A 27,421-nucleotide genomic window follows, 5' to 3' on the forward strand; every position below is an offset into this window, starting at 1 on the left:
GCAGCTTTTTATAAGTGCAGGGTCCATCAGAGACCATGGCGATGCCACAAATGTTCATGTACGACTTTTAGACCAGATTTAAGCCGAACGATCAATGGCTCTTGATATCATTATGAAATGCAGTATGACTCGGGGGTAGGGAAGCTAATCACCCAAGAATCCAACATCCCATATAAACAGCAGTAAGAGGCAAATTTCGAGAGAAGATGCTCGTCTTGGCGTGTTCTCATCGTTGGCCAAGGTGTGTCCACCTCTAATAGGAGCTCAGCCACAAAATGCCCAGCCACGAAATTTTAAAGCTTCTGGACCGGCAAGTCGTCCCATACAGCTATATGGCTGTAGGTCTCATGGCTTGATAGATATGAGGTTGTTGTTCATTCTATCCATGTGACCTGGCAGCCCTTTCACCACCTCGCGATGGTAAGTGGAGGTAGATCTGATATTATTTAACTCCTTTTGACACAAGGTCTTCCAAACTGGATTCCCGGGCTAAAGGGTTGAGAAATCAGTGTAACATTGTGTTTACTCGCTAATGCCTAAGCTGATGAACCATTGTGCCATTTTGAGAAAAGGTGCGAGGGCGCCTGAATAGCATAGGGCAGGGAAAAAGGCAGAATATGTCGTGAAAGAAGAAAGCCGAGTTCACAAAGCCGAGAGCCAGTTGCCTGTACTGCTTTACTGTACAGAAGGAAGCTAAAGATGGCTTCCTTCGGCAACACCTAGGCTTAACATGAATCTATCAGCCCTCGCGTTACAATCTCGGCAAAATGACAAGGGAAGTAGAGGCTTTCCGAGCTAAAGACATTACCCCAGAACGCTTCAGGCTGTCCTCTAGAAGAAAGGAAAATGGATTAAATCCCTATTGACAGCGCCTGTCCCGGCACTATCGCGCGCTAATCTGAAATGGCCCGTGTACATGTGCATGAGGTACTGTATAGTGGACTTGGGAATGAATAAATGCAACGCTGCTAATCTGTTTCCAACTAGGCCTTCGAACACGCCGAGGTTTTGTTGCTTGCGCTGTGCTGCAGTTAGTGGTAGTGTTTGGTAGGAGGATAGTGTAGCACTCAGAACTACAGCTGTCTCCGCTTGACTGGTATACTTTATATCAGGTAGACGTTGGTGAGCTGGCAGAACGAAGACTTTGACAAATAGAAAGCCCATGTATGAGACTGGCTATGGCTGCTATTGCTTGTTTTTCTGCAAATTCAACTCGACTTATAAAATCATTACACGTGCTCTGCGCAAGTAGGAACTTAGAAATGTGGTTGAAAAATAAAAAATGGCGACAAAAGGAATATGACGTTCAAATATACATCCTTGTCTTGCGGCCCTGGGGCTACCCGAGGCTCGGGTTCTTCTAATTTCACCTATGACCATATGGGTGAGATGTAGCAACCTCGGTGCAGTAGCATTGGCCTAGCCAGACAATCTTGCCTGAGCGGATCATTGATGTCTTGTCACTGCTGCGGCAGACCTTTGAATCTTGACACGATGAGTATATTCAATCGCGACTGGTCATGTATTTATATAGCAGAATGCCCACTGTCCAAAAGGTTTACACACTCTCTCATTCCCTATCCACCAGCTCCGTTCAATCCAACCCTTTCTTTACTCTATCCTGGTCTTTGGACACATTTTGCTTACGTTTGGCTTCGACATGCGCTTCTCTCTCTTTATGGTACTGGCCTCTCTGGCTTTCAGCCATGCTGGTACATACCGAGGTATCAAAGCCAGGTGGTGCTTCGATCTCAGTAGCATGGAAAACCCTGATTGGATGAGCATAATTATCGACGATGTGCCTTTGTCGAGCTTGTCCATTCCTGGAACCCACAGTTCCATGACAGACAAAGTGGAAAACGGTTTTCTGCAAACTCAAAATGCGCCCTTAGCCCAACAGCTTGCCAGTGGCATCAGATACATCGATATTACATGCCGGTACATCAATGATGAGATGAGGGTGTACAAGGGACTTGTTGATACTGGTTACAGTCTCAAGGATGTCTTGACTACCATGTTTGACTTTCTTGACAAGTACCCCAGTGAAGCTATCATCCTGCGCATTCAAAAGGGCGGCATACTCGATGATTCTAAAACTTTCCTCGACTCCATGAAAATGTTCTTCGAACCTGGATCGAAATTGGGCGACCGTGCCCTCCAGCATGTCTACTTTAGGGACCCTGATGACACTACTATCCCTACTCTTGGCCAGACTCGCGGTAAGGTTTTGGTCCTGCAAGACTTCAAGACGGCTGCTCGTTATGGTATCCCCTGGAACTCAAACACGGTCTCAAGTTACAGCAAGAAGCTTGCTCCCAGTAGCCTTTTGCTGTCTTTGTATTGGTCTGGGGTAAAATCCCGTCTCAGTCGCGATCGCTCCAAAGATATTGGTAAGCTGCGTATTACACATACCAGTGCTAGCTTTGGCGTCAAACCCATTCATATCGCTGCTAAGAAGGATTATGGTTACGGGATGAACAGATATCTCGGCGTATACCTCATGGAAAACAGGGGTGACTACGTTGGCATTGTTGTCATGGACTTCCCTGACTATAATCTTGTTGAGTACACCCTGATGCTCAACCGACAGTATCTAGCTTTGATATCCGCTGCCGAGCTCTCAGAGCTTGCACGAATTGCCGAGAATTACCGTGCGACTATCGACGCTAGACCTAGTCACGATGATCCTGCCATCAAATAACAAGGTATTTTCATGGCCACTAATCCTCAAACTGAAGTCCACCCCCTGTGGTATTGAAATGAAGTTTTCAAGGAAAAGCAATCTATGACGGAGCCAATATACCTGAAGCCTGCATGGAACCGAGTTACGTCACAAGGCTACAGCCCGCAATGACAACTGTAGGAAAAACATGTTAGAACAAAGACAAATTGAACGGATTAATGAGGGGTAGTGTCAGACAACAATATACAATGGATTTTCCTTTTTTCGTAGTCGTCTTAAGTATTACGTTGCAACCTGTAGACTTGGATTGATTTAGAAGTGACATGGACGACGGGTCTTGCTGCTCAGTAATTTTAAAAGGAACAATGCCATGTTAAACAAGAATACTTGCCGAGACTTCTTTAATCACTTTACAACTCAGAATCGATCAATTCACATTGGAACATCTACTCTATTTATATTAAACAGAGGAGAAATTGTGGGAGTTCTTATAGAACCTAGTTAGGCTTACTAGTGCTCATCGAGCTCGTGGGCCCGATAGCGTTAATTGTAAGTCGTAAGCTAGAAAAATAAGGACCTTGGCTCTTATTCTTGTCTTCCATAAGTTTCAGCGCATGCTGGAAAAGTAGGTTAATTGAACTTGACTGAACACATTGTGGCCGAGTTCTAGATGCCAAGAGGTCTCACAAGCAACGACGTGAAGGGGGCATGTCAGTGTATTTTTTTGCCAGAAGTAGACCTTGATAAGATAGAAAGTAACAATAACCAAGGCTTACATGGCGCTTGCTATAGCTTTTTCTCTGCCTGTCTCTGGTTATTCCCCGACTTCAGCTCTTCTAACAGGAGGACTTTAGATGGTCTAGGCTTCCAGTAGCACTAAATAACGATGAGTTTTGTGCATAGAACAGAAATGGAGAGTGAGGTAAACTAATATCGATATAGCTATACTCCTCCCATAGACCTAGCTACCCGAAGCTCGGGTTTTTTTGCCGAGCACGCACACACGAAAGCATTTGACTCGCAAACAAAAACTTATACTCGCGAGGTAGTAGCAACTTATCCGATCAAGGCTATCCGAGCATATAACTGGGATATTATTAATCTTGCAGCAAGGTTTAGCCCCGGCCTCAATGTTAGAGAATTCCTATTCGCACCCTGAAAAATTAATGCCCCACACACCAAGTAATTGAACCAATCACATTGCCGATTTGGCAACAATCCAGCCAATCAGATAAGTTAGTCATCTATCTTTATAAAACATAAATATTGGCCAGTACGTCAAGAGTACACAGACTGGTTTATCAAGAATATCAGAAACTACGGCCAACGCCTCCGACAGAATCAGCACATCGTGACCTAAAAAGCTATTTGGTCAGAGGTCTTGGCGACTTGAAGGTTTCTGATATTATTCAAGAGTTTTCACAAAAAAAGCAAAAGGAGTGTATTCGACGAAGTCACACAGCAACTTATCTTGGCAATATCCCTTGTGAAGTACCATATGCCTACGTTGATATTCTTGCTAAGCAACGCTACTGTATTGTAGATATACAGGATTCAGGTCTTCCTACTTGTATGCCTCTTATACGCTCTTGTTCTGGCTTTTGTAGGAAGCATTATGGGCTACCTTATGCCCATGAAATTACTTAGTGTGTGGGGGATTAAACTTTCTAGGTGCGAATAGGAATTCTCAAATATTAATGTCATGAATTCCCACTGTCTGTACGTGACTTGTATCCTGCATCGACTCATCTCATTGCCTCGGGTTCCTCTCCTCATTTATCCTTTGCTTCCTTTTTTTTCACATTTGCTTGGATCTTTGCTGATATGCGAATCTCTCTCTTTGCAACACTAGCCTCTCTAGCATTGAGCCATGCTGGTTGTTTTAACGGTCTCAATGACATGTGGTGTTTTGATGTCGGTATCCACGACCGTGCTAATTGGATGAGCACTATTATTGACGACGCGCCTCTATCAATGCTGTCAATTCCGGGAACTCACGATTCCATGACAGACAAACTCGAGGATAGTTCGAAACAGACCCAAAACGTGCCCCTAGCCCAACAGCTGACTGGCGGCGTCAGATACATCGATATTACCTGCCGGTACATCAACGATGACATGAAGGTGTACAAGGGACTTACTGACACTGGCTACAGTCTCGGGGATCTCTTAACCACTTTGTTTAGCTTCCTCAATCAACACCCTCATGAAGCTATCATTCTTCGGATTCACAAGGGCGGCATGCTTGACGATTCCAAAACCTTCCTCAAATTCATGGAAGGATACCTTCTTCCTAGCTCCGCATTTAGTGATCGTGCTGCCCAGCAAATCTACTTCACCAGCGTCGGTAACACCACCGTACCTACAATTGGAGAAGTTCGCGGCAAGATTTTGATCCTGCAGGACTTCAAAACTAGTCCGCCCGGCCTTTTTGGTATCCCTTGGAATTCACACACTATCTCAAGTTACAACCAACAATTCTCTCCTGGTAGTCTTTTGCTGAGCTTGAAATGGCGTGGCGTCAAATCCCATATCAGTAGGAGTCGCTCCAAAGACTATGACAAGCTGCGTATTACCCATACTACTGCAAGCACTGGTGCCAAGCCTGTCAAAGTTGCTGCCAAGAAGGGCCTTGGTGTCGGGATGAACAGATACCTTGGCAAATATCTCCTTTTTGGTGAGGGCAACTGTTTTGGTATCATTGTCATGGACTTTCCTGGCTATGTACTGGTTGATGAAATCCTGAAGCTCAACCACTTGTACCAGGTTCCTGAATCTAGCGATTTCCCTTCTGATCGCATTGTGCCAGACGTCATCGGCGGTTTTGGCTTCGAGGAGGTTTCTGACTATGACGAAATTTCTGACGGTGAAGGACCGCCTGCCGAAACTAGTGATGATGAAAACAGCAACGATCAGGACACCCCTGCTTTCGTTGGATAACGAGATATTGCTCTGTCCATCGATCTCACAGGCGTATAATGTGCCGCGTAGTGTTGAATGGCCACTGCAGGATGTAATATATTTCAAAATAACTAGGTCTAATGTCTTGGGATAAGCCAGTTGGCCGATATGATGGCAGCCCACAATCTTGCCATTAGACAAAGAATATTAGAGAATAGATGGAAATGGCGCCTGTCGTAGCTCAGTCTCCTCCTAATCAACTTGATTCCAGTGGGCCTAGTAATTAATACGACAACTATAAAACAACCCTTTTGAAGAAATGCGTTTCTTCTTTTGTAGAATAAATCTTATTGTTTCAATCAATTGATTTATTAAAGGTTTTACTTCTACACCACGTCCTTGGACTTCGTTGTTCATGAGGATTCATGATAGGATGTCAACCCTTTTATGGGTGTTCCGCCACAATAGGTGTGGGTCCTGGTTTTAAAGAAGTGGGGCATGTATGGGACGCCACTTAACATGTGTAGTGCGCCACGCAACATCTTCAAGTCCGAGACGACAAGTCTATGCTGGCCTTTTTTACCAGGGTCCCCTCCATTGATAGATGGCAGAAAGCTGCCACTCAAAAGCAGCCCCCACAGATTGAGGTCTGTATTCCGCTATGAAGTAAGGACGCATTTAGACCGCAGGGCAAGCCAGTATCCCTTTACCCTTCATACTGATATCCAGCTATGACTTCACCGAGATTGTAGTCGCGTTCTGTTTGTACGACCTGGTAAGCCATTCGCTAGTTCTGATGATAGCTTCCAAGGACATGTCTACACAATTAGCCCCCTTATGAAGATTTGAAATCCTAATTCTCAGGTGCCAAAGTCAGGAAATCACCACGGGATCTTTGTTCTCCGTTCATGGAGATGAACCATGGTGTCATTTTGAGAGGAGGCTCCAGGAACGCCTGAAAGTCACCAAACAGAGAAACAGTGGCCGCTGCAGAGCGTAGCAATCTCGTATGGTGCGCTGCTTGGCTGCGCAAAAGACCTTATTCCCCCTGTCTCATACTAGTTAGAATCATGATTCTTGCAGATGATGATGCTCGGCGACACCTTCGATTCTACAAGCTTGCCGGGCTAAAAGCTTATTTGCCTCAACGTGATAAGCTAGGCGCAAAGTACTTCAGCCGTAAGAAAAGTATCTAAATATTCTTCGCAATTTTCGTCATCTAGCTAGAAAATGGCATGTTCTACAGTGCCTGAGCGGCGGCATCAGCATGCACTATCTTATGCGCGCTTAGCCCGTGTGCGTGGTTTGACCATTTTATGGGTTAGTGTTCTATAGGGATAAATGCCAAGGTACCCGTGCTTTTCTTTTTTTTTTAAAAAAAAAAAATAATGTCAACAAACCTCTGGAGAATGTCTGTGCTTCGTACCTTGTGGGTAAATGTTTGTCCCTTGAACAAAGGCGCGAGAAGCCTGTAAGCTACCTAAGTTGCAGGCATATGTACATCCTTTGAATAACATGAATGTTTTTTTCAACGGCACGGAACGCTAGATATACCGATAGCAGACTCCTCCGTGCATAAAATCTGTCGGTATAACACAAAATGCATAAAAGGTCGAGGGACGTAAGCTGTGTCAGCATGGCCTTCTAATATTCAAGGCCGAGCTTAGCGAAGTTGTTGATTTTAGAGCGTAGGCGACAATCAACGGCAACGTAGATTCAGGGCTTGCCACAACTTACAGTCTTTGAATACTGTCTGAACTCAACTAGATCAACATCGTTGCTTCAAAGGATTTCCTCCTAATTAGGGGATTACAAATTCCAAGCGACAGCTGTCATACGGGCAGTCTAATGTCAATATGTCAAGCCTACCTGAGTATTCCGAAATTAGGCTTCGGCTAAATTTCACGCAAAGGCTTATCATCGAAATTTAACAACTTGCACACACGGGCTGTAGCGCAACTGTCAATGCCTCTTCAACATATCACTAGGCTATAGTCATTGCCGTCGCCCGCTTTTGGGCCGAGGGACCTTTGGCGTGTCAAAGTCCAGCAACCGGTCAACTATGAATATCATGGGTTGCCGTCATCAAACGCTACGTCTCTTCCATTCCCCATCAATTTATCAATTTGAACCCTTGTTCTGTTTCACTCTTTGTCAATCTGGCGGATTGTTTCATTCCTGGCATTTGCTCGAGTCCGTTTTTGGCATGCGTTTCTCCCTCTTCGCAACCTTGGCCTCCCTTGCCTTGACTCAGGCTACCGTTTATAAAGGCATCTATGACGCATGGTCCTTTGATCTTGTCGATGCCGAAAACGCTGATTGGATGGCCACCCTCAGAGATGATGTGCATCTGCAGGATTTGTCCATCCCTGGAACCCACAACTCCATGACAGACAGGCTAAAAAGCAGTCTAATGCAAACTCAAAGCGAGCCCCTAGCCGATCAGCTTACTGGTGGAATTAGATACATTGACATTAGCTGCCGGTATATCAAGCATGATATGAGGGTGTACCATGGACTCACTGATACGGGCTACAGTCTCCAGGATGTCTTAACCACTTTGTTTGACTTCCTCGATAATCACTCTCGTGAAGTCATCCTTCTCCGCATCCAGAAGGGCGGCATCTTCGATGACACTAGAACCTTTCTCAGCTCCATGGAGGCACACCTTGTCTCTGGGTCCGAGCTCAGCAATCGAGCCGTCCAGTATATCTACTCCACGGACGCCCATCAAACCCTCCCTACTCTTGGCCAGGCTCGCGGCAAAGTTATCATTCTGCAGGACTTTAAAACTAACCCGGCTGGTGGTTACGGCATTTTCTGGAACTCAAATACCATCTCAAGCTACAGTCATAGGCTCGCTCCTGGTACCCTTTTTTCGTCCTTAAAATGGGAGGGCATTAAATCCAACATCAACCGGAGTCGCTGCAGGGACTATCAAAAGCTTCGCATCACCTATACTACCGCTAGTGCTGGCGTTAAGCCTATAACAATTTCCAGTGGTAAACCGGCTAGGATAAACCAACGCCTCGGCCAATACATCAAGTACAACAGAGGCAACTGTTTCGGCATTGTTGTCATGGACTTCCCTGGCTTTTTTCTTGTAAATTATATGGTGGACATTAATAAGAAATATCAAGTACCTCGACTCAGTAACCTTCGAGAACAGGTATATCCAGTACCTGAACGAAGTGACCTTCGAGAAGCGGTAAATGAGCCTGAAGAGTTTCAGGATGAAGATCCCATTGCCAAGCCTGGCTGTGATGAATTTAGTGACGACGAGAATGACTTCTGTCTAGCTATATAATAACAAGCTGCTTTTTACCAGAAATCTAGAAACCATAGCTTAAATCTCATCTTAAGCGGGTGCACGATAAATCTCTCAATCCCCCCTCTTAGTATATAATCAACTATTTGTTAACAAAAAAAATGTCGCAATCAATAAAATGAGAATATCGTGCTTCGGGTTCCTCGGGATATTCAAAATGGCTCGTAATTAGATCTGCGACTTACCGCAAGGTTATGCCAAATGGATTGTGGTGCTCTTCGTCGCGGACCGAATGGCATTCAATCTGAGTGTGATCCCATCCCCAGCTCATGGAGACTATCGGATCTTAAAGAGAGGGTCATTGCCTGGTACACACTTAGCCTGGAGTTGCCAGAGTTTCTCCCTCAACTGCGCAGTGTTGAATGAATGCACAAACGACTGCTCGCCGACTACGACGCATCACCTATTGTCAAGCACTGGGCTTCCAACTTCGTCAATCGACAAGCAGACCTCAAGACACCCTTCAGCTATTAGAAAGACTATTAGCGAGCTAGATGTGACCATCCAGCCATTATTCTCAATTAGTTCAGGCTCGCGGAGGATATAATCGTGAAAGATAGTGTCAACCGCTGACATCTACAGCACCGATGAGACTGGGCTTATAATGGGGGAGATTTCCAGTGGCATTATAAGGAAAGGCGTGGAAAGGCAAAACTAGGGAAGCCGAAAACCCACAAATGGGTAACAGTCATGCAAGCCATCAATGCTGAAGGCTTGGCAGTGGCACCGTTCATCGTGGTTACAGCCCGATATAACCTCATCAGCTAGCTATGGCCACGGCCCATAATGGCTAGATCGGCAATGTTCCAGCCTTTGAGAGGCTCAACAATTTCACGGGGGCCCGGTCAACTGGTCTTGATCGTCTTCTTATCCTCAATAGGCATGAGAGTCATCACTTGGGCCGCTTTGAGGAATATTGTGAAGACAACCACAACGCCACCCTGTATATGCCAGCTGGCTTGTCTCACATACTTCAGTCTCTTATTTCCGGGCACTTTAGGCCACCCAAAAAGTCCTATGGTCGAGAACACGAGCATCTAATCAGATCCTCGATTACCTGAGTGTCACAGGGTCAGAGTCACGTTTTGTGTAACGTTGAACAAGGAAGAATAAAGCAGTAACGTAGATGCATAGCGAGTGAAACAAAAATCTTAACCTTCTTCCTAGAAATCGTAATAAAAACACAACAAACCATTTAATCAAACCAAACTATTCGCTATACTCTTCCCCAGATGTCTCAATTACTACCTAACATGTTCTTGCATTAGGACCAGATTTGCCGCAGACACTACAATGCTGAACCCCTGGTTGTGCCGACCTCCCTTGACCACCACTGCTCGACGATTCAGCCACTGTCTGCCCATCCAAATTTATTCGATCAAATACTTGCCTTCCTTCACCTACTGTCATTTCCCCTTTTTTCCGGAGTCGGGTTCTTTTTGCCGTTCGTCGCCCGCTTAGCATCTCATTCGCCTGTTCAAGGTCCTCGACCCTGGCCTCTCGGGCGGCGTTGGAGCCCATAGCTCCATATCAAGCTTCGAAACCACTCTCTCTGGGTCAAGAAGAACAAGTTCAGCCCCCCTGAAGGCTGACTTGATGTCCTTTTCTGCCATAGTGGCATGAAATGCAGCGTAGAATGCTAGAAAGAACTCCGTCTTAGATTCATGTGTTACAGAGCATCTAATCAAATGCTCTATTTCTCGACCGTAAGAATTCTTAAGCAGACCAAAGCGCCCGGTGTCAAAAGCAGGTCAGGGGAATGAGGCGGCATACAAAGCCTGATGATCTTGTTCTCCTCACAATATCTCTCGAATTCTAGGGAGTGGTGACTGTCATGGCCATCAAGGATCAAGAGACGATAGACACCAACTAATCGATTGGTTGTGTGTTGGCCAAAGTGCTTGAGCCACTTAAGACCAGTCTCGTTATCGGTCCAGCCACTTCGGGTGGTCACAATAGCCCAATCGCCCGGGAGGTTACTTTCCCGGTACCAGTTAGAAAAGTGATATCAGCCCTCACCGATGATAAACGCTGCGATTGCCTAGCCTTCCGAATTCATCGCCTGAATGACTGTAATTCATTCCCGGTTTCCAGGCTGCACTGATTTTAGCTTTCCACGTTTATTTATGCCTGTGATAACCATTCTGCTATGAATCATGCCCATCATAAAGCCAGTCTCGTCAACATTATAAATATTATCTGATCGGATGCCATACTTTGCAATTGTGTTTTTCACAAGAGTGAACCAGTTACGGATGATAGCTGGGTCTTCGCAGTTGGCTCTCTGTTATTCGCACTTCCGACAAAAACATGTCTTGAGCTCTGTGTGTCGCCTAGCGAAGTTTGAAGCCCAACGCGGGCCGATTGGTAGCGCGTCGCGGCCTGCAAGCATTTGATCAGCCATTTCTTTTACGTTACACAGAGGGGGGGGGGAATCCTCACGAATCTAGATCAAGAATAAAGTAAATAATGATCTCTTCCTCTAGATCGGATAGCTTGCATGATTTAGGGATAATATCAGCGCGGGGTTGTATGCCTTCTGTCGACGCCACAGGGTTGTTAGGTTGACTGTATAGATCATTGCAGCACATCGGAGGTTGAATTCTGGGTTATTTTGAAGGGCCTGAAGAGCAAGAATCTTTCTCGCCTCATAATTAGACTGGGACATGCTGGGTGGTTGAGAATCAATTGACCAAATGGAGAAGGTATATGTTAAGGAATTTCTGTTGCACTTGCTATACTGTTTCACTCACTATGCATGTAAAACAGCAAATATTAGGAGGACGTACTGAATGTCCTGCGAAGAAGAAGTGATTATTGAAGTTGTTCTATACCTATCTAAGTCTAGTCTGAAGAGCGATCTCAGCCGGTTTATATATCCATCTCTACCATGTTCTAGATCAGGCACATGGCCTTAGAATAAGACCCTCTATGTCTGTTACTAGCCCTAACGTTTAGGCAAACTGGCTGGATCAGGGTCAGCAATCCTGGTAATCCTGCCTCAGCATGTTGACAATAACATCCGTGATAAGCGGGCGACACACTTTTATCAATTCTCTGAATTAAATTCGCTATAGAAACGCCATAATCTATCTGATCAAATAAAATAAATCACTACACTATTCTCTGTTGACCTAGATTGCCTGCCTCCTGACAGGTCCCTGCATTATATCCGGTCTTTCTGCAAATACTACACTGCCAAACCTTTGCTCCTTGTGATCTTCCGCGACCACCTCTCGAGGATTCAACTGTTACCTGCACATCAATATCTATCTGATCAATTGATTGTGGTGCTCCCCCTATAGTTCAAGTATAGACATCTCGTAGTCAAAGAACTCAGTAGCTGACGAAGGAGAAGAGGAAAAATCAATACAAGCAATTCTACAACAGAATCCCTTGTCAAAGTCCGAGGTTCAGATCCTTCAACAGGCAGATACGACTCATAACAAGCGCTATAGAGCCGAAATTATCCAGCTACGGAATGAAGGGAAGATGATTGTAGATGAGGGAAGGGGTGGTATTGATCAGAAAGACGTTGATGCGCAGGTGACGGCGGAATTATCGGGGAGTGGTCGTCCAAGAAGGAAGGTTGGGGGCCGACGAGCACAAGACAGTGTGGAACTTGTAGTAAGGTTGGTCATAACTCAAAAACATGTCAGGGTGCTGTTGAGACACTTGGGGAAGAGAATAATCATTCGTTTTAAGTAATTAAACGCTATGTTGTGTCTTGGGGGCCGATATTTTTGGTGCACTTGCTTGGTTAGTGCGCTTAATTATTATGCACAATTTATCGTATGATGATGTTTAAATACCTTACTGTTCGTTGCAGGATGAAAATAATCTACAGGTGTCGGAACAATCTACTGAATTCAGATATTATCACTTTAGAAGTCACTCGTGATCCTGTACAACCGCAAGTGGAACCGTGCTGGTATACAGATTGATCGTTATGGTGAAGCTTACTTTCTATTCATTCTCTATGGTGTTAAGTTCTTCCATCATGGACAACTAAGCTGAAGTATTCAGGCTCGGGTTTACCCAGGGTTAACCCGACCGAAGGCAAATTCCCACAATACCCATCCTCCATGTAGTTTATCCAACATTCATCCAACAACAGGGGACAAATAGGGACTGTACCCACTGAGCTAAGCTATAAGATAAAGAGGCTCTCGCAATGGCATCAGTCACCTAATAAAGACTAAGGAGATAAATTAGTTGGAATAAGGCAAACATCCATCCTCCGTATCTCTATAGGAGCAATCGGATTGATTCGCAAGTGACATAGACCCGTTGCCGCCGATAGGTGTGGAAAGCCAACGCCAGTGCAGTCTAGAAGTCAGAAATGGATTATGGTCATTCAAGCGATTAATGCAGATGGCCGAGCGATCTCGTTGTTTATCATCGGTACAGGCCAATATCACCTCGCTGCCCAGTACTGAGAACGCAGCCTCCCAGGCAGTTGGGTTATTGTGACATCCCCAAATGGCTGGACCGATAGCGAGACTGGCCTCGATTAACTTAAGCGCATTGCTCGCTGCACAGTCAAGCCATCAAATAGTCGCTATCGTTTCTTATTCCCCGATGGCCACAAAAGTCACTACTCCATCGAATTTGCGAGATATCGTGAGGAGAATACGATCGTGGGGCTTTGTATGCTACCGCATTCGTTTCATCTACTTCAGCCCCTTGATGCCGGGTGCTTTTCCATGCTTGAGAACGCTTACGACCAAGAAATAGAGCATCCGGTCAGTTGCTCTATAACCTACGTTTCAAAGAGTGTGTTCGCCCCAGAATTCTGCACCGCAGTTCAGGCCACCATAGCAGGAAAGAATATTAAGTCAGAATACCTCAAGAGACGAGTCAAAAGACACAAAAGTAGCTAGGTCCAAAGACCTTCAACAGGCGAATGAGGTGTCAAGTCGGCATCGGAGAGCAAAAAGAACCCTGGTACAGTAAAAACCGACAATGGCAGTAGAGGGAGGAAAGCAAGCAGCTGATCATACGGATGGTGACATGTAGGTCGTGGCCAAATCGAGAAGTAGTAGTCTAGGAAGACTGGCGCGACCGGGGATCCGAAATTGTGACGTGGTCATAGTGCAAGAACATGCCAGATAGTAACTCAGACATCTAGGGAAGAATATAGCGAATAATGCTGCTTGATTAAATGGGTTGTTGTCTGCGATTCCTATCTTAAAGGTATAAACAAAGTACAGCCAATGCTTTCCTGCGAAACGTGGTTTGTCATGTACGTCATGAAAGGATCATAACCACTCGAAGCATCCGAAGAAAGTAGCAATATGGGATCAGTGTAGTACAGTACAAATCACTGAAGTCGACCTAAAATCCTGGGGGTTGATGTTGATGGAAAAACCATGAGAAAAAGCACTGCATGCTGCCGATGCCAGAGCCAGGGCTGTTCTTTGCTAAACGCAGCCCTTGGCAAGACGGGTTGGTTTCTCAGAGGATTTAGGTGCCAACCCTATCTATAATTACCCTCTAACTTTAGCTAGGGTAGCATCGCAGCTCTGGTGGCAGAGATCTTGAGAGCTGATGAGCAAGTTCTGAATCCCGCAAAGGGCTAGTTTGGCGAAGTAGGAAATTCGGTTGTGACATTAGTTGGGGGCCCTTTCAATATTTGGTATCGGCTAACGGTTTTCTACAACTTCACATAGAAGCCTAGGAACAGGATTTAATAACTTTTATGCGTCAGTGTACCTTGGCCGATCAAAGCTTCGGAAGGTCACTGTGATATATGAACGCTGTGACCTACGTTTAAATCTTGGCACATCATATTTATCAAGGCCTGGCCACGACCCAACTATTAATGAGGCAGCATTCCCACTGCATAAGACTGTTACATGTCTTTTAGTCCTCACCGTCTACCTGTCACGGATGCTCCTCTTCTTTTACCCCTCATCATTCTTTGAGTCTGCCTACTACCCGGCATTTGGGTGGGTTTGCTGTTTACATGCGCTGCTCTTACTTTGCGGTACTGGCCTCTCTGGCCTTCAGCCATGCCGGTATCTTCAAAGAAATTGATGACATGTGGTCCTTTGATCTTGATGAAGGCCGAAACGCTGACTGGATGGACACCATCGAGGACGACGTTTTTCTGACCGACCTGTCAATTCCCGGAACCCACAACTCTATGACATATACAGTCGCATCCGGCTTAGCACAGACCCAGAACGTGCCCCTGGCCGAACAACTTATTGCTGGTATCAGATACATTGATATTAGCTGCCGATATATCAACCATAAAATGATGGTTTACAATGGACTGACTGATACTGGCTACAGTCTACAGCATGTCTTAACGACTTTGTTTGACTTCCTCAATGAACATCCTAGTGAAGCCGTCATTCTCCGTATCCAGAAGGGTGGCATACTTGATGATTCCAACAAGTTTCTCAGATCCATGGACAGACACTTTCTTCCAAGTTTTGAATTCGGCGATCTTGCCCTCGATTATATTTATTCCAGGGACACTAATGAAGATACGATCCCTACACTTGGCGAAGTTCGCGGCAAGGTTCTCATTCTGCAAGACTTCAAGACCAGTCCGCCCGGTCGTTATGGTATCCCTTGGAACTCACACACTGTCTCGAGTTACAATCATAGGCTTACTGCTGGTACCCTCTTGTTGAAGTTGAGATGGGCCAGAATCAAATCTCATCTTAGCCGAGGTCGTTCCAAAGACCTTAACAAGCTACGTATTACCCACACTACTGCTAGTGCTGGCGTCAAGCCTATTAGCTTTTCTACGAGACATTATGATGGTTTTGGGATCAACAGACTTCTTGGCCGATACCTCTCGCTTGGCCGGGGCAAATGTTTCGGCGTTGTTGTCATGGACTTCCCCGGCTATTATCTTGTGAACCATATCTTGATGCTTAACGAAGAATTTCAGGTCCCTGAAGCAACTGACTTTTCTTCCAATCTTGGTGATGTACCCGCGGCAGAGGTGTATGTACCCGCAGAAGAGGTGCATGTACCCACAGCAGAGGTGTTTGATTTCAGCGAAGTTTATGATGGCGACACTCCCCATGTCGAGGCTAGCGACGATGAGGCTAGTGATTATGAGGTTAGTGATGGTGATGATGGGCGACCCTCAGGTCTAGCTAGGTAACAAGATATTGTCCTTTGCCACAAAGCATGCACCAAATTCTGTGACTTTGAAATGCCGATTAAGGAGAAGGAAAGCAATTGACGGTAGAAAATATTGACCTAAAGTCCCACAAAGCCGAGCTTTGTGATAGAGCAGCAACTCACAGTGCTGTTAGTAGGAAATGGAGGTGAGGGAATAAAAGGATGCAGAAACAATGATCTAGAAGAAGCCCCATATCAGAACGTCCAAGTTTAAGGCTTAATGCATGACATGACCTCTACTCTTGTACAAGGATCAGAGAGTGAAATTGGAATGAAATTTGACTTAACATAAAAGCCAATTCATCCTAATCATCTCATCTCTTGGCGACATGAAATTTCGCCCCCAAATTCAATCATTCAATATAATTTAATCCACAAGCATGTGAGTCACACAAGCGAGTAATGTCAGTCACCTAAGTCAGAGTTACTAAGATTGCTGACCCTAATCCAGTTCGTCCAAACATTAGGGTTAGTATCAGACATCATGGGTCTTCTTCCAAGGCCCATGTGCTTCATCTAGAACATGGTAGTGATGGATATATAAGCCGGATGAGATCCGCTCCTCGGACGAGACTTAGATACCGAACAACCTCAACAATCACTTGTTACCTTCTTCCTCTTCTTCACAGGACATCCAGTACGTCCACCTAATATTTACTGTTAAGCAAGCTACTTTCATGGATCGCTACTTTCATGGATCGCTACCTTATACCTATCCATCTTCAAACCTACAATTCTCTACCAGCTGATATGGGGCCGTATTAACAATGCACAGAAGACGAGATGGGTGAGGCTCTATTGGATGTCACCGATAATGGCTTTTCACTCTCTTAGGCATCTCAACAACGGGGAGTGGCTTGAATCACTCTAATCGACAAATCCAGCCTAGTCAACGTTTATCCAAGAATCAAGAAGATAAATTAACTTTCTGGATTCTTCGCCAGGAGTCTCTACGATACGCCCCGTCTCACAATCAGTCTCGTGCTTGCGTTATGAGCCTACTAAGACAACAAGACGACGAACTAGAAGTAGGACGCAATTAGGTATCCAGGTTCATTAATCCCCGTACAAGAATTTCCTGCGTCGCACATACTCTTACTGTACTCGAAATCGTTCGTCGTATTAAAAATAATGCATGATATACGTGATACGAGCTTTCAGGCTAAGTGAAGCATTTCTCTGCTCTCAGAAATACTTCTTAAGGTGATCGGCGATAGGCTTTAAGAAAAAGCCTTGTCACCAACTACCCTGACACACTGAGCTAACACCCTGACACTGGCTCACAAGCGGCTCCTGCTCTGCAACCTACTGACAATTCCCCAGCGAAGAGTAAAATGTTTTGATGAACAAAGTGGTATTGCATCTGTTTTCGTTCTAGGGCTTTCTGGATATCCAAATATCGTGCTTTTCTTGTCAATGCCACTTGCAAGCATAGAACTGGTACATAATGACGTTCATGCGCTAGATATAGACTTGCTTCTAAAGCTTCCCCGGCCACATCATTGGGCTATAATCACCGCTATCGCCGGACTTCACATTTCAGCTGAATGAAATGAGTGTATCCAAGGCCGCCCATAGCTCAGTCATGAATACAATAGCATACCTGCTCGTCGAAAAGCTACACATTCTCTCAGCTCTACTGACCCATTCCCTCAGATCTAACTTTTCTTTCATCCACCGCCGATCTTCGGACCGGCCTGACACAAGATACTTGCAGACTCTGTCGCTAATATGCGGCTTTCATTTTTTGCAATGCTGGCCTCTCTGGCGCTCACTCATGCTGGTACCTTGGAAGGCGTCAAAGACCCCTGGTCCTTTGATCTCGCTGCTGGCGAGAACGCTGACTGGATGGACGCGATTGCAGATGACGTTCTCTTGTCGCAGCTCTCCATTCCTGGAACTCATAATTCCGTGACGGACAGACTCCGCAACGTGGCCTTCGACTACGACATTCCAAATCGAAGCCAAAATGTGCCTCTACTTGAGCAACTTGCTAGTGGCATCAGATATTTCGACATTACCTGCCACTATATGGCCATCGGCTATTTGCAGGTGTACGATGGGAAATATGACACTAGTTACTTCTTCTCATACGTCTTAGAAGTAATGGCTGACTTCCTCGACGAGCACCCTCGCGAAACTGTCATTCTACGCATTCAGAAAAGCAAGATACGTACTGATATAGAAGCGTTCTTAAGTTATTGGAATAAATTCATTATCCCAGACAATGGCTATCGTTTTAGCCGGCGTGTTTACTACAAGTCCGACGACACCATTAATACTGTCCCTACTCTCGGCGAAGTTCGCGGCAAGATCTTCATTCTTCAGGACTTCCAGACTACCCCCCCAGGCCGCTTTGGTCTCCCATGGGACTCTCCTTCCGTCTCTAATTACAACCCCGGGATTTCTAGTACTTATTTCTTAGGCCTAAAATGGGCCGATGTGTTAGCTAATATCAAACGCTCGAGTTCAAGCTGCTCTAACAAGCTATGCATTACCCACACTACCGCTACTGGCAAAGCTAAGCCCATCAGTGTTGCCGCTGGCACAAGATACAGTGCTGGAATGAACCGCCGTCTTGGACAATACCTCGCGCGAAGCAAAGTCAAATGTATTGGGATCATAGCCTTGGACTTCCCAGGCCAGAATCTTGTCGATCAGATAGTGAAGCTCAACAACGACTATCGGGTGGCTGGTCCTATCAATTTCCTTCCTGATGGCAGTTCTACAGTGGTGGCCGGCGAGATTGATGGCGGCGCGGTTAGTGACAGTGAGGTGCCGCCTGCCGAATCTAGGCACAATGAGGCTCCACCTATCGAAGGTAGCTTTGATGAGGCTCCCCCTGCCGAAGATGGTGATGATGGGGCTCCCTCTATTGAGTTGAGTGACGATGAGGATGATGATGCGAGGTTGCTTGTACTCTAGTCAGGTAGCAACATGAACTAAAAGAAGCAAGATATGGCAGTTTACACTAGCTTCCCTCTCACAGCCGCCATGAACAGGAACTTAAGAGTGTGGGGTTTTGTTTCACATAGAAGCCACATCGATACTAATCCATCCACACATGCACCCGCATCAAAGCAGTACCATATCCTTAGTCCAAGGCATGTATGCCTGCAAAGAATCGCCAATCAGTTAATCTCATGTGCGAATGTAGTGTTTGCAACTCTCTCAGCTACCAGAAGACGTAGATATCTCCATGTTGACGTGGTGTAATTTGCAAGTTTAGATGTGCAACTACTATGGCCTTAAGGTCTTGTTTAAAACAGCTAGCAAATAAACAGTCCCATCAAATCCCACAACTGGAAATTTGTAAATTCAATCTATCTAGATTCTAAACAGTAAAGGGGCAGAGGAGTAACAAACAAAAGGATCCTTGTGCAGGACCAGTCATGTGACTCCACGCATTCGGGAGCATCGAGCCAACACAAACCACTGCACTAACCAACTAATTTGCTGCCATGCCAGCCTAACAACTGACCCCCCCCCCCCCCCCCCATTTTACACGTAAATTCAAACGGCAGCTGGCTCAGCTGTCTCGTTCTTATTCTTGTCGGCGAGGCCATGAAGCATGCGCCCCCCCCCCCCCCCCAGCCTTTGAAATGCTGGTGCTGGCAGCGCCTTGGTAAATATGTCGGCCAATTGGTTGGCTGCATCAACATAGTCGTACCGTAGAAAGCCTTCACGCACCTGCTCCCTGAAGCTGTGCACTTTAATCATAAAGTGCCGAGCGGCTGTCGTTGTGTTCTTGCTGTGTGCAATTTTCAACGCGCCCTCATTGTCACTGTACAGCTGAATCTGACTGTCAAATCCAGCTTCGTGAACAAAATTGGCAATCCACCGTAGGTGTTGCCCAGTGGCGTACGCAGCCACGTACTCAGACTCAGCCGTCGACGGTATTGCGGTCTTGTGACGTCGAGACGCCCAACTGACTGGCGCACCTGCCATCAGCACCACAAATCCCCACGAGCTGTGCCCATTCACCTCTTCATCCTGCAATGATGCATCAGCATATGCGATGATAGGTACAGGTAGGCCCTTGGCCCAACCCTCTGGCCTACGGTACCTCAGTCCGTAGTCCCCCTTGTCAACCAGGTACCGCAGCATACGCTTTGAAGTCTGCATATGCTTTTCACACGGTGGCTGCAAGTACTTGCTGTGCTGTTCCTTCTCAAGGATACTCTGCACGTATGTTTTCTGTGACACAATGACCTCGAGGTCTCGGTTGCCAGCCTTGCCAGCTTCCCCCCTTGTGCATAAAACATCCATGCCCAACAGCCATTCAGGCTGACCAAGCAACTTAGTTTTGAATTTGCCGGTGACTGCCTTCTCAAAGGCATCAACCGCTGACTCAGCGCCAGCATACAGCATGTCATCCACGTGTGACACGGCCACAACACCGTTGCCCACCAACGATGCCTGATCACATTGCATGGCCTTGTAGCCATGGCTTTGCAACTCCTCAAACAGAGTCAGTTGCCACTGACGACCAGCCTGCTTGAGGCCATACAGTACCCAATCCATGAGAACTGCCAACGCCAACAGCATACGCCAACTGTCAGCGCCAGAGGTAAAGGCTTTGGTCTCGGCATAATCAAGCCCGAGGCGCTGCATGAAGCCACGCGCCACCAATCTAGCCTTCTTTTTTACCTCTTCAAGCTGAGCACCCAACTTGCGTTGAAGCACCCACTTCAAGTCGATAGCACGCTTGCCCTTTGGCAACTGCTCGACAAACACCAGCACATTCATCTGAATCAGCTGGTCGATTTCAACAGCAATGGCATCTTGCCAGGCGCCAACCTCGCCACCATCCATGGCGGCCTTCAGTGTCGGAAAGACATGGGGGTCTTGCTGTAGAATCTTCTTGGTACTACGCTTCAATGCGTATACCTCACACACGTGGTCAGCGTAGTCGGTCATCCAAGTTGCCAACTCAGCCTGCTCACTGTCGTGATCAATTATCGCCATGACCTCATCATGGGTCATCGGCAGCAACGGTCGTGCCTTTGGCGGGCGCCCTCGGCGCTCTGAATTCTCCACGGGAGAAAAGTCTTGCATTCCAGTGACATCACCGAGTGTCGTCAACTCGGCACTTGCACCTCCCTTGTTGGTGCTCTCAGCTGGCATCTCCAGCTGCATGTCCTCAATGGATGCCTGCGTGTCAACCAGGTGACCACGCTCGTCAGTCTCAACTGACAACTTCTTGGACTTACGCCAAACACCCTTTGGCCAAGATCTCATGACGTCAACGTCGTCATTCGACAGGTCTTCAAAGATGTGTAAGCTATTTGACGTGACAACCTGCTTACGCTCCTTCACCCACACGCGGTAAAGGTGATGGCCACTGTAGCCCACCAAAATGCCCTCTTCACCCTTGGCCTGCAACTTACTCGTGCGTAATTGCAGCAGCTTCGCGTCTAGTATACGCACCACGCACCGCGAGCCCAACGTGCGTAGATGACAAATATCATGCACATATGGGGTTGCGTGCAAGGCCACGTGCCAACGTGCCAAAGGGGATATGCCAGTCTCAACGCTGACCACCACATTGTGTAGGTAGGTCACTGACTTGGCAATTTCGGGCCACAATGCCAACCGAATGTTCTTGTGGATCATTAGCGTACGCATACGCACCAACATAGCCTTGACAGTCCTCTCACTCCGGCCATTCTGGGCCGGTGAGTACGTCGGGGAAGTCCGAATGTCAACCCCGACCGAGTGCACAAAAGCAGTCAACTCCTGAATGTTGACATCTGTGCCATTGTCGACAGTGATTCTCTTCAACTGTCCACCAGTCTGGTTGCGGTACCACTTTAACTGGTCAGTGATGCACCGATTGCAATCACCCTTGTAACTGAACGAGCCGGCGTAAATACGCCCTGAGTACTCGTCCAACATGACAACCAGCCAACGCTGCTGTCCAATCCCCTCCTATTTGACCTTTGTCACATCCGCATGGACAAATTGGCCGGGGAACTGAGCCAAATCAGTCCACCGATCCTTCGGCTGGAAAGTTTTGGTCTTCTACAACTCACACGAAATGCATGGGTTGCCAGGGTCCACGAGCTTCTTCACGGGATAAGACTCCCCTCACTGGCCTCAATAGTCTTCTTCAAGGCTTCAAAATGAGGGTGCCCAAGCCGCTGGTGCAGGGCAGGAGGCGCGACAGCTGAAGCTCATTCAGTAGCCGCGCAGCACTTTTGCCGCCAACTCAGCATGCTCACCCGTCACGAAAGTCGTGTCCCCCTCCTTCTGTATGACATTCATCTTGACAAGCACGTCGCGGGCCTCGGTGTTGATTTTGCCACTCGGCTCCGCAGGCCAAGGCACACCGTTGAGGTATAGGTAAAACCCCCGCTCGTGGACATCTAGCTTAGCCATGTGCTTGCCCTGCCTGTCCACCAGGCCTTGCTTGTCAATGGACCCCCTTTCCGGTAGAAGTCCAATCCACTGATGATGTTGATGTCAAATTGGGGCACCAAGGCAACATTTGTAAGTCGAATGTCCGCAAACGTGCCATCCCTGCGCAGCAACTGCACAGCAACAGTGCCCCTCAACAGAAAACGCACCACGCCACCTCCAGTGGTGATGCTACCACCCTTGGCACCCACAGGCGCCAGAGTGCCTGGCACAAACCATTTCAGGTCATTGCAAATGTGCAGCGTTGACCCCGTGTCAAACAGCCACTCATTTCGCATGTTGTGCCCCTTGACAGTGTACGCGTGCCCACTTGACTCGTGGTTCAGCACCTTCAGTGCCAGTGCTTGGCCATCGGCCCAAGTCACCTTCTCAACACCACAGTCCGTTACCGAGCGTTCCATGTCACCCGCAACCACTGACTCCTCCTGCTGAAACACAGTGTGGATCAGCTCGTCAGCACCGGGCTCCGCGTCATAGTCTTCAACACACGCTGTGAACATCAGCGTGTTAACCTTGTCAACTGGCAAGGTTCCGGTGCTTGCAGGCAGCACATCAGTGCCAACTTCTTTCTGCACAGCAACCTTCATCGCAGGTGCCACATACCAAGTGTTGTTGTCGACTTGGAGTGGCCCCTTGCTAACGGCCATCAGCATTTGGCCTTGCCCACCTGCCTCGGCAGGTGCAGCACCATCAGCTGTATGCGCCTGCCCTTGGGTCTTTGCAGGGCGCAACTCGGGGTGCCGACCCCGCACTTGGCCTCGCCCCACGGTGGCCCTTCTTCTTGCAGTGCCGACAGATGATGTCTCTGTCCGTGTTGTCGCCTCTGGGTGCACCACCCTTGCCGCCTCCTCCGGCAGCTTGGCCAGCGGGCTTACCCGCTGGCTTACCCTTGCTGTACTAGTCGCCGCAGTGATTTAGTAATTCGATTCAATTTAGTGGTGTAGCTCCACCAGGCTCATAAGCTGTAAATTCAAATATGTGTGTTCATTCAATCTATCTATCTTGATTCTAAACAGTAAAAGGGGCGGGGTAGTAGCAACAGAAGAATCCTTGTGCAGAGTCTGTCAGCTGACCCACACTGGACTCGAGGACCCACAGTGTTGTGGAGAATCTGTCCTCAGTCGGATTAACACTGGGTAAACCTGTGCATAAATACTCCAGCCTAGTTGTGCATAGTGAAAGAACTTAAACCTTTAATCAATTAATAGAAAATCAATGCACTTCACAACACACAGAATGCCGGCCTCTCACAAAATTCCCCCCGTACGCGCATTTGTATTAGCCTTTAATGGATGGCAGATAAGATAACTAGATTTTTTTACATTTCAACTAGCACTGGCGACTTTTCAGCTTCTTGGATGGCTTCGCATTGCACACCGGTGGTAGCTTGTTATTTATCAACTTCCAGTCCAGTCAATTGCACTAGAGCTCGTTCTTTATGATCATGCTTTGTGCTCGATTGCATTCTTTTCTCTATTTTTGACATAGTAGCTCGGGCTTCGCCCTGCTTGATAAGACAGCTCATACCAAACGTTGTAGAGAGTGCACTCCTATCCACGATGACTATAGGTAAACACCTGCCATTCATAATTAGCATGGGGCGCAGCCTTGAGAATAGAGCTTAAACTTGAATAATACGTGACAATTTCAACATATGACAACAAGAACATCAAGAACATCATGTTCAGCCCCTGAGCTATTTTCTTTTGTGCTTGATGGATTACTCACCTACCAAAGTCAGTTACTGCCATGACCCCAGAAGCTAACCGACCTGCCAGAATCATAAAAAAAGACCATACTATAGCAGGAATGACACAGGCTGATATAGTTTGGACAAAGGAGCTCGTCTTCAAAAAGTGTTAGGCTATGGATGCGGTCAAGGACTACAATAACCATATCGTCGCTGATTCGGTTCTTTGAACTGAAATTGCAAACGGACCGGAATTTTGATTCGCCTGAACACCCTCAAATGACGATATATTTATCATTAGTTTTTGAGGAATTAGTTTATGAAGAACGTAGTGAAATTAAGTCTCAGCTACACATTGGCACTGCCATGCGGCTGACCTACATCTCACAGGCTATTATATTCAATCCCAGGAAATTGTGTAGATAACGTAAACCATAAGCCAGCGCCCAATTTTTTACCATCTACATTATAGTTAGATTATTTTATAAAACGCACTCATTAAAGCATCTTATCAATTGAAACTAAGTGTTATGCTTCTCCATAGACACTGTAGCAGCTATTTGACATGTTCTTGAGTTATGACCAGCCTTACCACATGTTCCACACCGCCTTTCCCTCGCCGGCCCCGACCTCCCCTGACCATCGCCTCTCGGTAGTTCGGCCATCACCTGCACGTTAACCTCTTTCTGATCAATTTCATCCTTTCTCTCACCTACAGTCACCTTGTCTCGATTTCGTAGCTGGGTCCTTTGTGCTCTACGCCGCTTACTAAGAGTCTCATTTACCTGTCGAAGCATCTGGTTCTCAGACTCCAATACGGCATTCTCATGCATTATTGCCTTTGTTCCCTTTGAAAACGACTTAAGTGCCTCAAGAATTGATGAGGGGGAGCTGCTCTGATGCCCCCTCACTCGTCTTTCGAGGTATTCAGATTTTGAACTGGCCTCCTCTGTAGCCGGTGTTAGGGTCCGCAGTTGCACATCAAGCTTTGATATGACATTTTCTGCGTTCATGGGAACAAGTCCAGCCCCTCGAAAACCTTCCTCTATATTACTCCTTGTCATGGCAGTTTCGTGGGCGGCACGAAAGGCTGAGAAGAACTCAGTCTTGGAAACATGGGTTATCGAGCACCTGCTCAGGTGCTCCATTTCTCGGTCATATGCCTTTTTAAGTGGTCCAAAGCACCCAACATCAAGAGGCTGAAGTAGGTGAGACGAATGAGGTGGCATACACAGTGTAATGATCTGGTTGTCTTGACAATATTTCTCAAATTCAACAGAGTGGTGACTTTCATGCCCATCGAGGATCAGAAGACGACAGCGACCAGTTGATCGGCCCTTGGTATGTTGGTCAAAGTGCCTTAGCCACTCAAGACCTGTCTGATTATCAGTCCAGCCATTATGGGTCGTCGCAATAGCCCAATCGTCCGGGAGTTTGCTTTCTCGATACCAGCTGGCGAGGTGATATTGGCCTGCAACCACGACGAATGGCGCAATCGCCCAGCCTTCAGCATTAATCGCCTGAATGACTGTAACCCATTCTCGGGTTCCGGGTTGCACTAATTTTGCCTTTCCATGTCTTTCCACGCCTGTGACAAACATTCCAGTTGCAATGACACCCATCATAAAGCCAGTCTCATCAAAGTTGTAGATATCAGCTAGGCTGATACCATATTTTGAGATTGTGTTATCCACAAGTGTGAACCAACTGCGAATAATGGCTGGATCTTCACATTTGGCCCTCTTGCAGTTGTGTCTACGATTAAAATGCATCTTGACGTCCGGCTGTCGCTTTACAAAGTTAGAAGCCCAGTGCTTTCCAACGGGCAAGGCGTCGCGGTCGGCGAGCAGTCGGTTGGCCATTTCTTCAACACCACGTAGTTGCGGAGGAAACCCTCGCGAATGCAAGTCTAGAATGAACTGAACAATAATCCGCTCCTCTGGATCGGATAGTCTCCGTGAGTTAGCGGTGGTATCGCGTCGTGAAGGAATTCCATTGCATCGGCGTCGTAGAGTACGATGAGAGACCTTGTAGATCTCTGAAGCGCGGTAGGGACTTAATTTGGGGTCTTTCTTCAGGGCTTGAAGGGCAAGATTGATATTTGCCTCATTAGTTGATAATGGCATGATCTGTAGTGGAGAAAAATGACTTGAAAGATAGGAAATGGTGGTTGTGAGAAAATTGGGTGCTCGCTTGTTTTGGGCGCTCGCTTATCATTTACGTTAGACTAAATTGAAATTCTTCAGGCAAAATCGCCAACATGCGTTGAGAAAACTTCCACGAGTGTCCTGGAGAAGGTTAGGTTAAATGGATGAAACGAGGTTCTTATCTACGGAAAAGGGGCGAGTATAGGCAATTACTACATGGGCATCACATTTTCTGCACTCACTCTGATTGGCTGGAAATGTTTCTGTTAGTGCATTCCACGCTCTGGAATTCTGCCAATGTACCTCTCTCACCGGCCGATTCTAGAAAGGAAGGGATGCTCATTGTGTTAAAGACTTCAGTCATTATCCTGACATATGATTTCTTTATCCTATGTTATTACTCTCAAGTACTATGATGCCAGCTAGCCCCTACTCAGGAAAACAACCTCATGACAGCCAGTTCAAGAGAGTCAACCAAGGAGGAGATAATGGCATATTTGGACTGGAGTAAGGCAGAGGATGACTGTATAGAGGACGAGGTCACCTGGGAGCTATGGAATAATTCTCTCAGAATGGGAAGAAGGGAGGATAGATAAAGATACTGAAGAACAACAAGTCTTACATCTTATAAGTTGAGAGAGTGGTTGCATTGTAGTTAGAGAATGAGAATCAAGTGATTAGATATGAATGCAAAGACAGTTAAAAAAAATGTATAGAGACAAAGGCTGTGAGTTGGCCCTTCCAGAAGAAGAAATTCACAGCAGCTGAAGTGTTGCTACTTGTAAAGAATCCTTGAGATTTGGCCGGCTGTTAGTGCACAAGCTTCACCGCCTTTGTGAGGCTTGTACCTGTAAGTTAAAGCCAATCAGAGTGTGTAAAGTGTGATGCCCACGTAGTAATTGCCGCGAGAATAAATGGAAAGAGGGGTAAACAAGCTTTTCATCTAACTAACTTAATACATAAAATTCAAGGACCAATTTCTACAACATGTAGTGTAGTGATGTGTAGTCTCAGCCACACTGTGGCTTTGCCACATCGCGTAGTTTATTTTCAGTCCTAGGGAATTCTGTAGATAGACAAAATACAATATTTTGCATAGAGAT

At 46.6% G+C, this 27,421-nt stretch overlaps 6 protein-coding genes across 6 annotated transcripts; 5 read left to right on the forward strand and 1 right to left on the reverse strand.

Annotated features, from left to right (window-relative positions):
* Nucleotides 1–1,660: 1,660 nt before the first annotated feature.
* On the forward strand, nucleotides 1,661–2,701 carry HOO65_080102 (1-phosphatidylinositol phosphodiesterase; the record flags this gene model as incomplete). The annotated part of the gene is made up of 1 exon (XM_071001440.1): nucleotides 1,661–2,701. One exon carries the CDS (start codon nucleotides 1,661–1,663, stop codon nucleotides 2,699–2,701), a length of 1,041 nt encoding a protein of 346 aa, XP_070856333.1.
* A 1,806-nt stretch (nucleotides 2,702–4,507) lies between these two features.
* On the forward strand, nucleotides 4,508–5,623 carry HOO65_080103 (1-phosphatidylinositol phosphodiesterase; the record flags this gene model as incomplete). Its single annotated transcript, XM_071001441.1, has 1 exon — nucleotides 4,508–5,623. The coding sequence occupies one exon, from the start codon at nucleotides 4,508–4,510 to the stop codon at nucleotides 5,621–5,623; it is 1,116 nt and encodes a 371-aa protein (XP_070856334.1).
* Nucleotides 5,624–7,790: 2,167 nt separating this feature from the next.
* On the forward strand, nucleotides 7,791–8,891 carry HOO65_080104 (1-phosphatidylinositol phosphodiesterase; the record flags this gene model as incomplete). Its single annotated transcript, XM_071001442.1, has 1 exon — nucleotides 7,791–8,891. One exon carries the CDS (start codon nucleotides 7,791–7,793, stop codon nucleotides 8,889–8,891), a length of 1,101 nt encoding a protein of 366 aa, XP_070856335.1.
* A 5,913-nt stretch (nucleotides 8,892–14,804) lies between these two features.
* HOO65_080105 (1-phosphatidylinositol phosphodiesterase) lies at nucleotides 14,805–16,041 on the forward strand (the record flags this gene model as incomplete). Its single annotated transcript, XM_071004318.1, has 2 exons — nucleotides 14,805–14,863; nucleotides 14,925–16,041. The coding sequence occupies 2 exons, from the start codon at nucleotides 14,805–14,807 to the stop codon at nucleotides 16,039–16,041; spliced, it is 1,176 nt and encodes a 391-aa protein (XP_070856336.1).
* A 1,772-nt stretch (nucleotides 16,042–17,813) lies between these two features.
* On the forward strand, nucleotides 17,814–18,986 carry HOO65_080106 (1-phosphatidylinositol phosphodiesterase; the record flags this gene model as incomplete). Its single annotated transcript, XM_071001443.1, has 1 exon — nucleotides 17,814–18,986. One exon carries the CDS (start codon nucleotides 17,814–17,816, stop codon nucleotides 18,984–18,986), a length of 1,173 nt encoding a protein of 390 aa, XP_070856337.1.
* A 588-nt stretch (nucleotides 18,987–19,574) lies between these two features.
* HOO65_080107 (Endonuclease) lies at nucleotides 19,575–26,297 on the reverse strand (the record flags this gene model as incomplete). Its single annotated transcript, XM_071004108.1, has 6 exons — nucleotides 19,575–21,940; nucleotides 22,156–22,230; nucleotides 22,286–22,511; nucleotides 22,631–23,190; nucleotides 23,276–23,378; nucleotides 24,957–26,297. 6 exons carry the CDS (start codon nucleotides 26,295–26,297, stop codon nucleotides 19,575–19,577), a joined length of 4,671 nt encoding a protein of 1,556 aa, XP_070856338.1.
* Nucleotides 26,298–27,421: the final 1,124 nt, after the last annotated feature.

Source organism: Ceratocystis lukuohia (genome assembly GCF_044167205.1).
Source record: "Ceratocystis lukuohia strain C4212 chromosome Unknown Supercontig8_pilon, whole genome shotgun sequence".
In the NCBI taxonomy this organism is placed as follows: Eukaryota; Fungi; Ascomycota; class Sordariomycetes; order Microascales; family Ceratocystidaceae; genus Ceratocystis; species Ceratocystis lukuohia.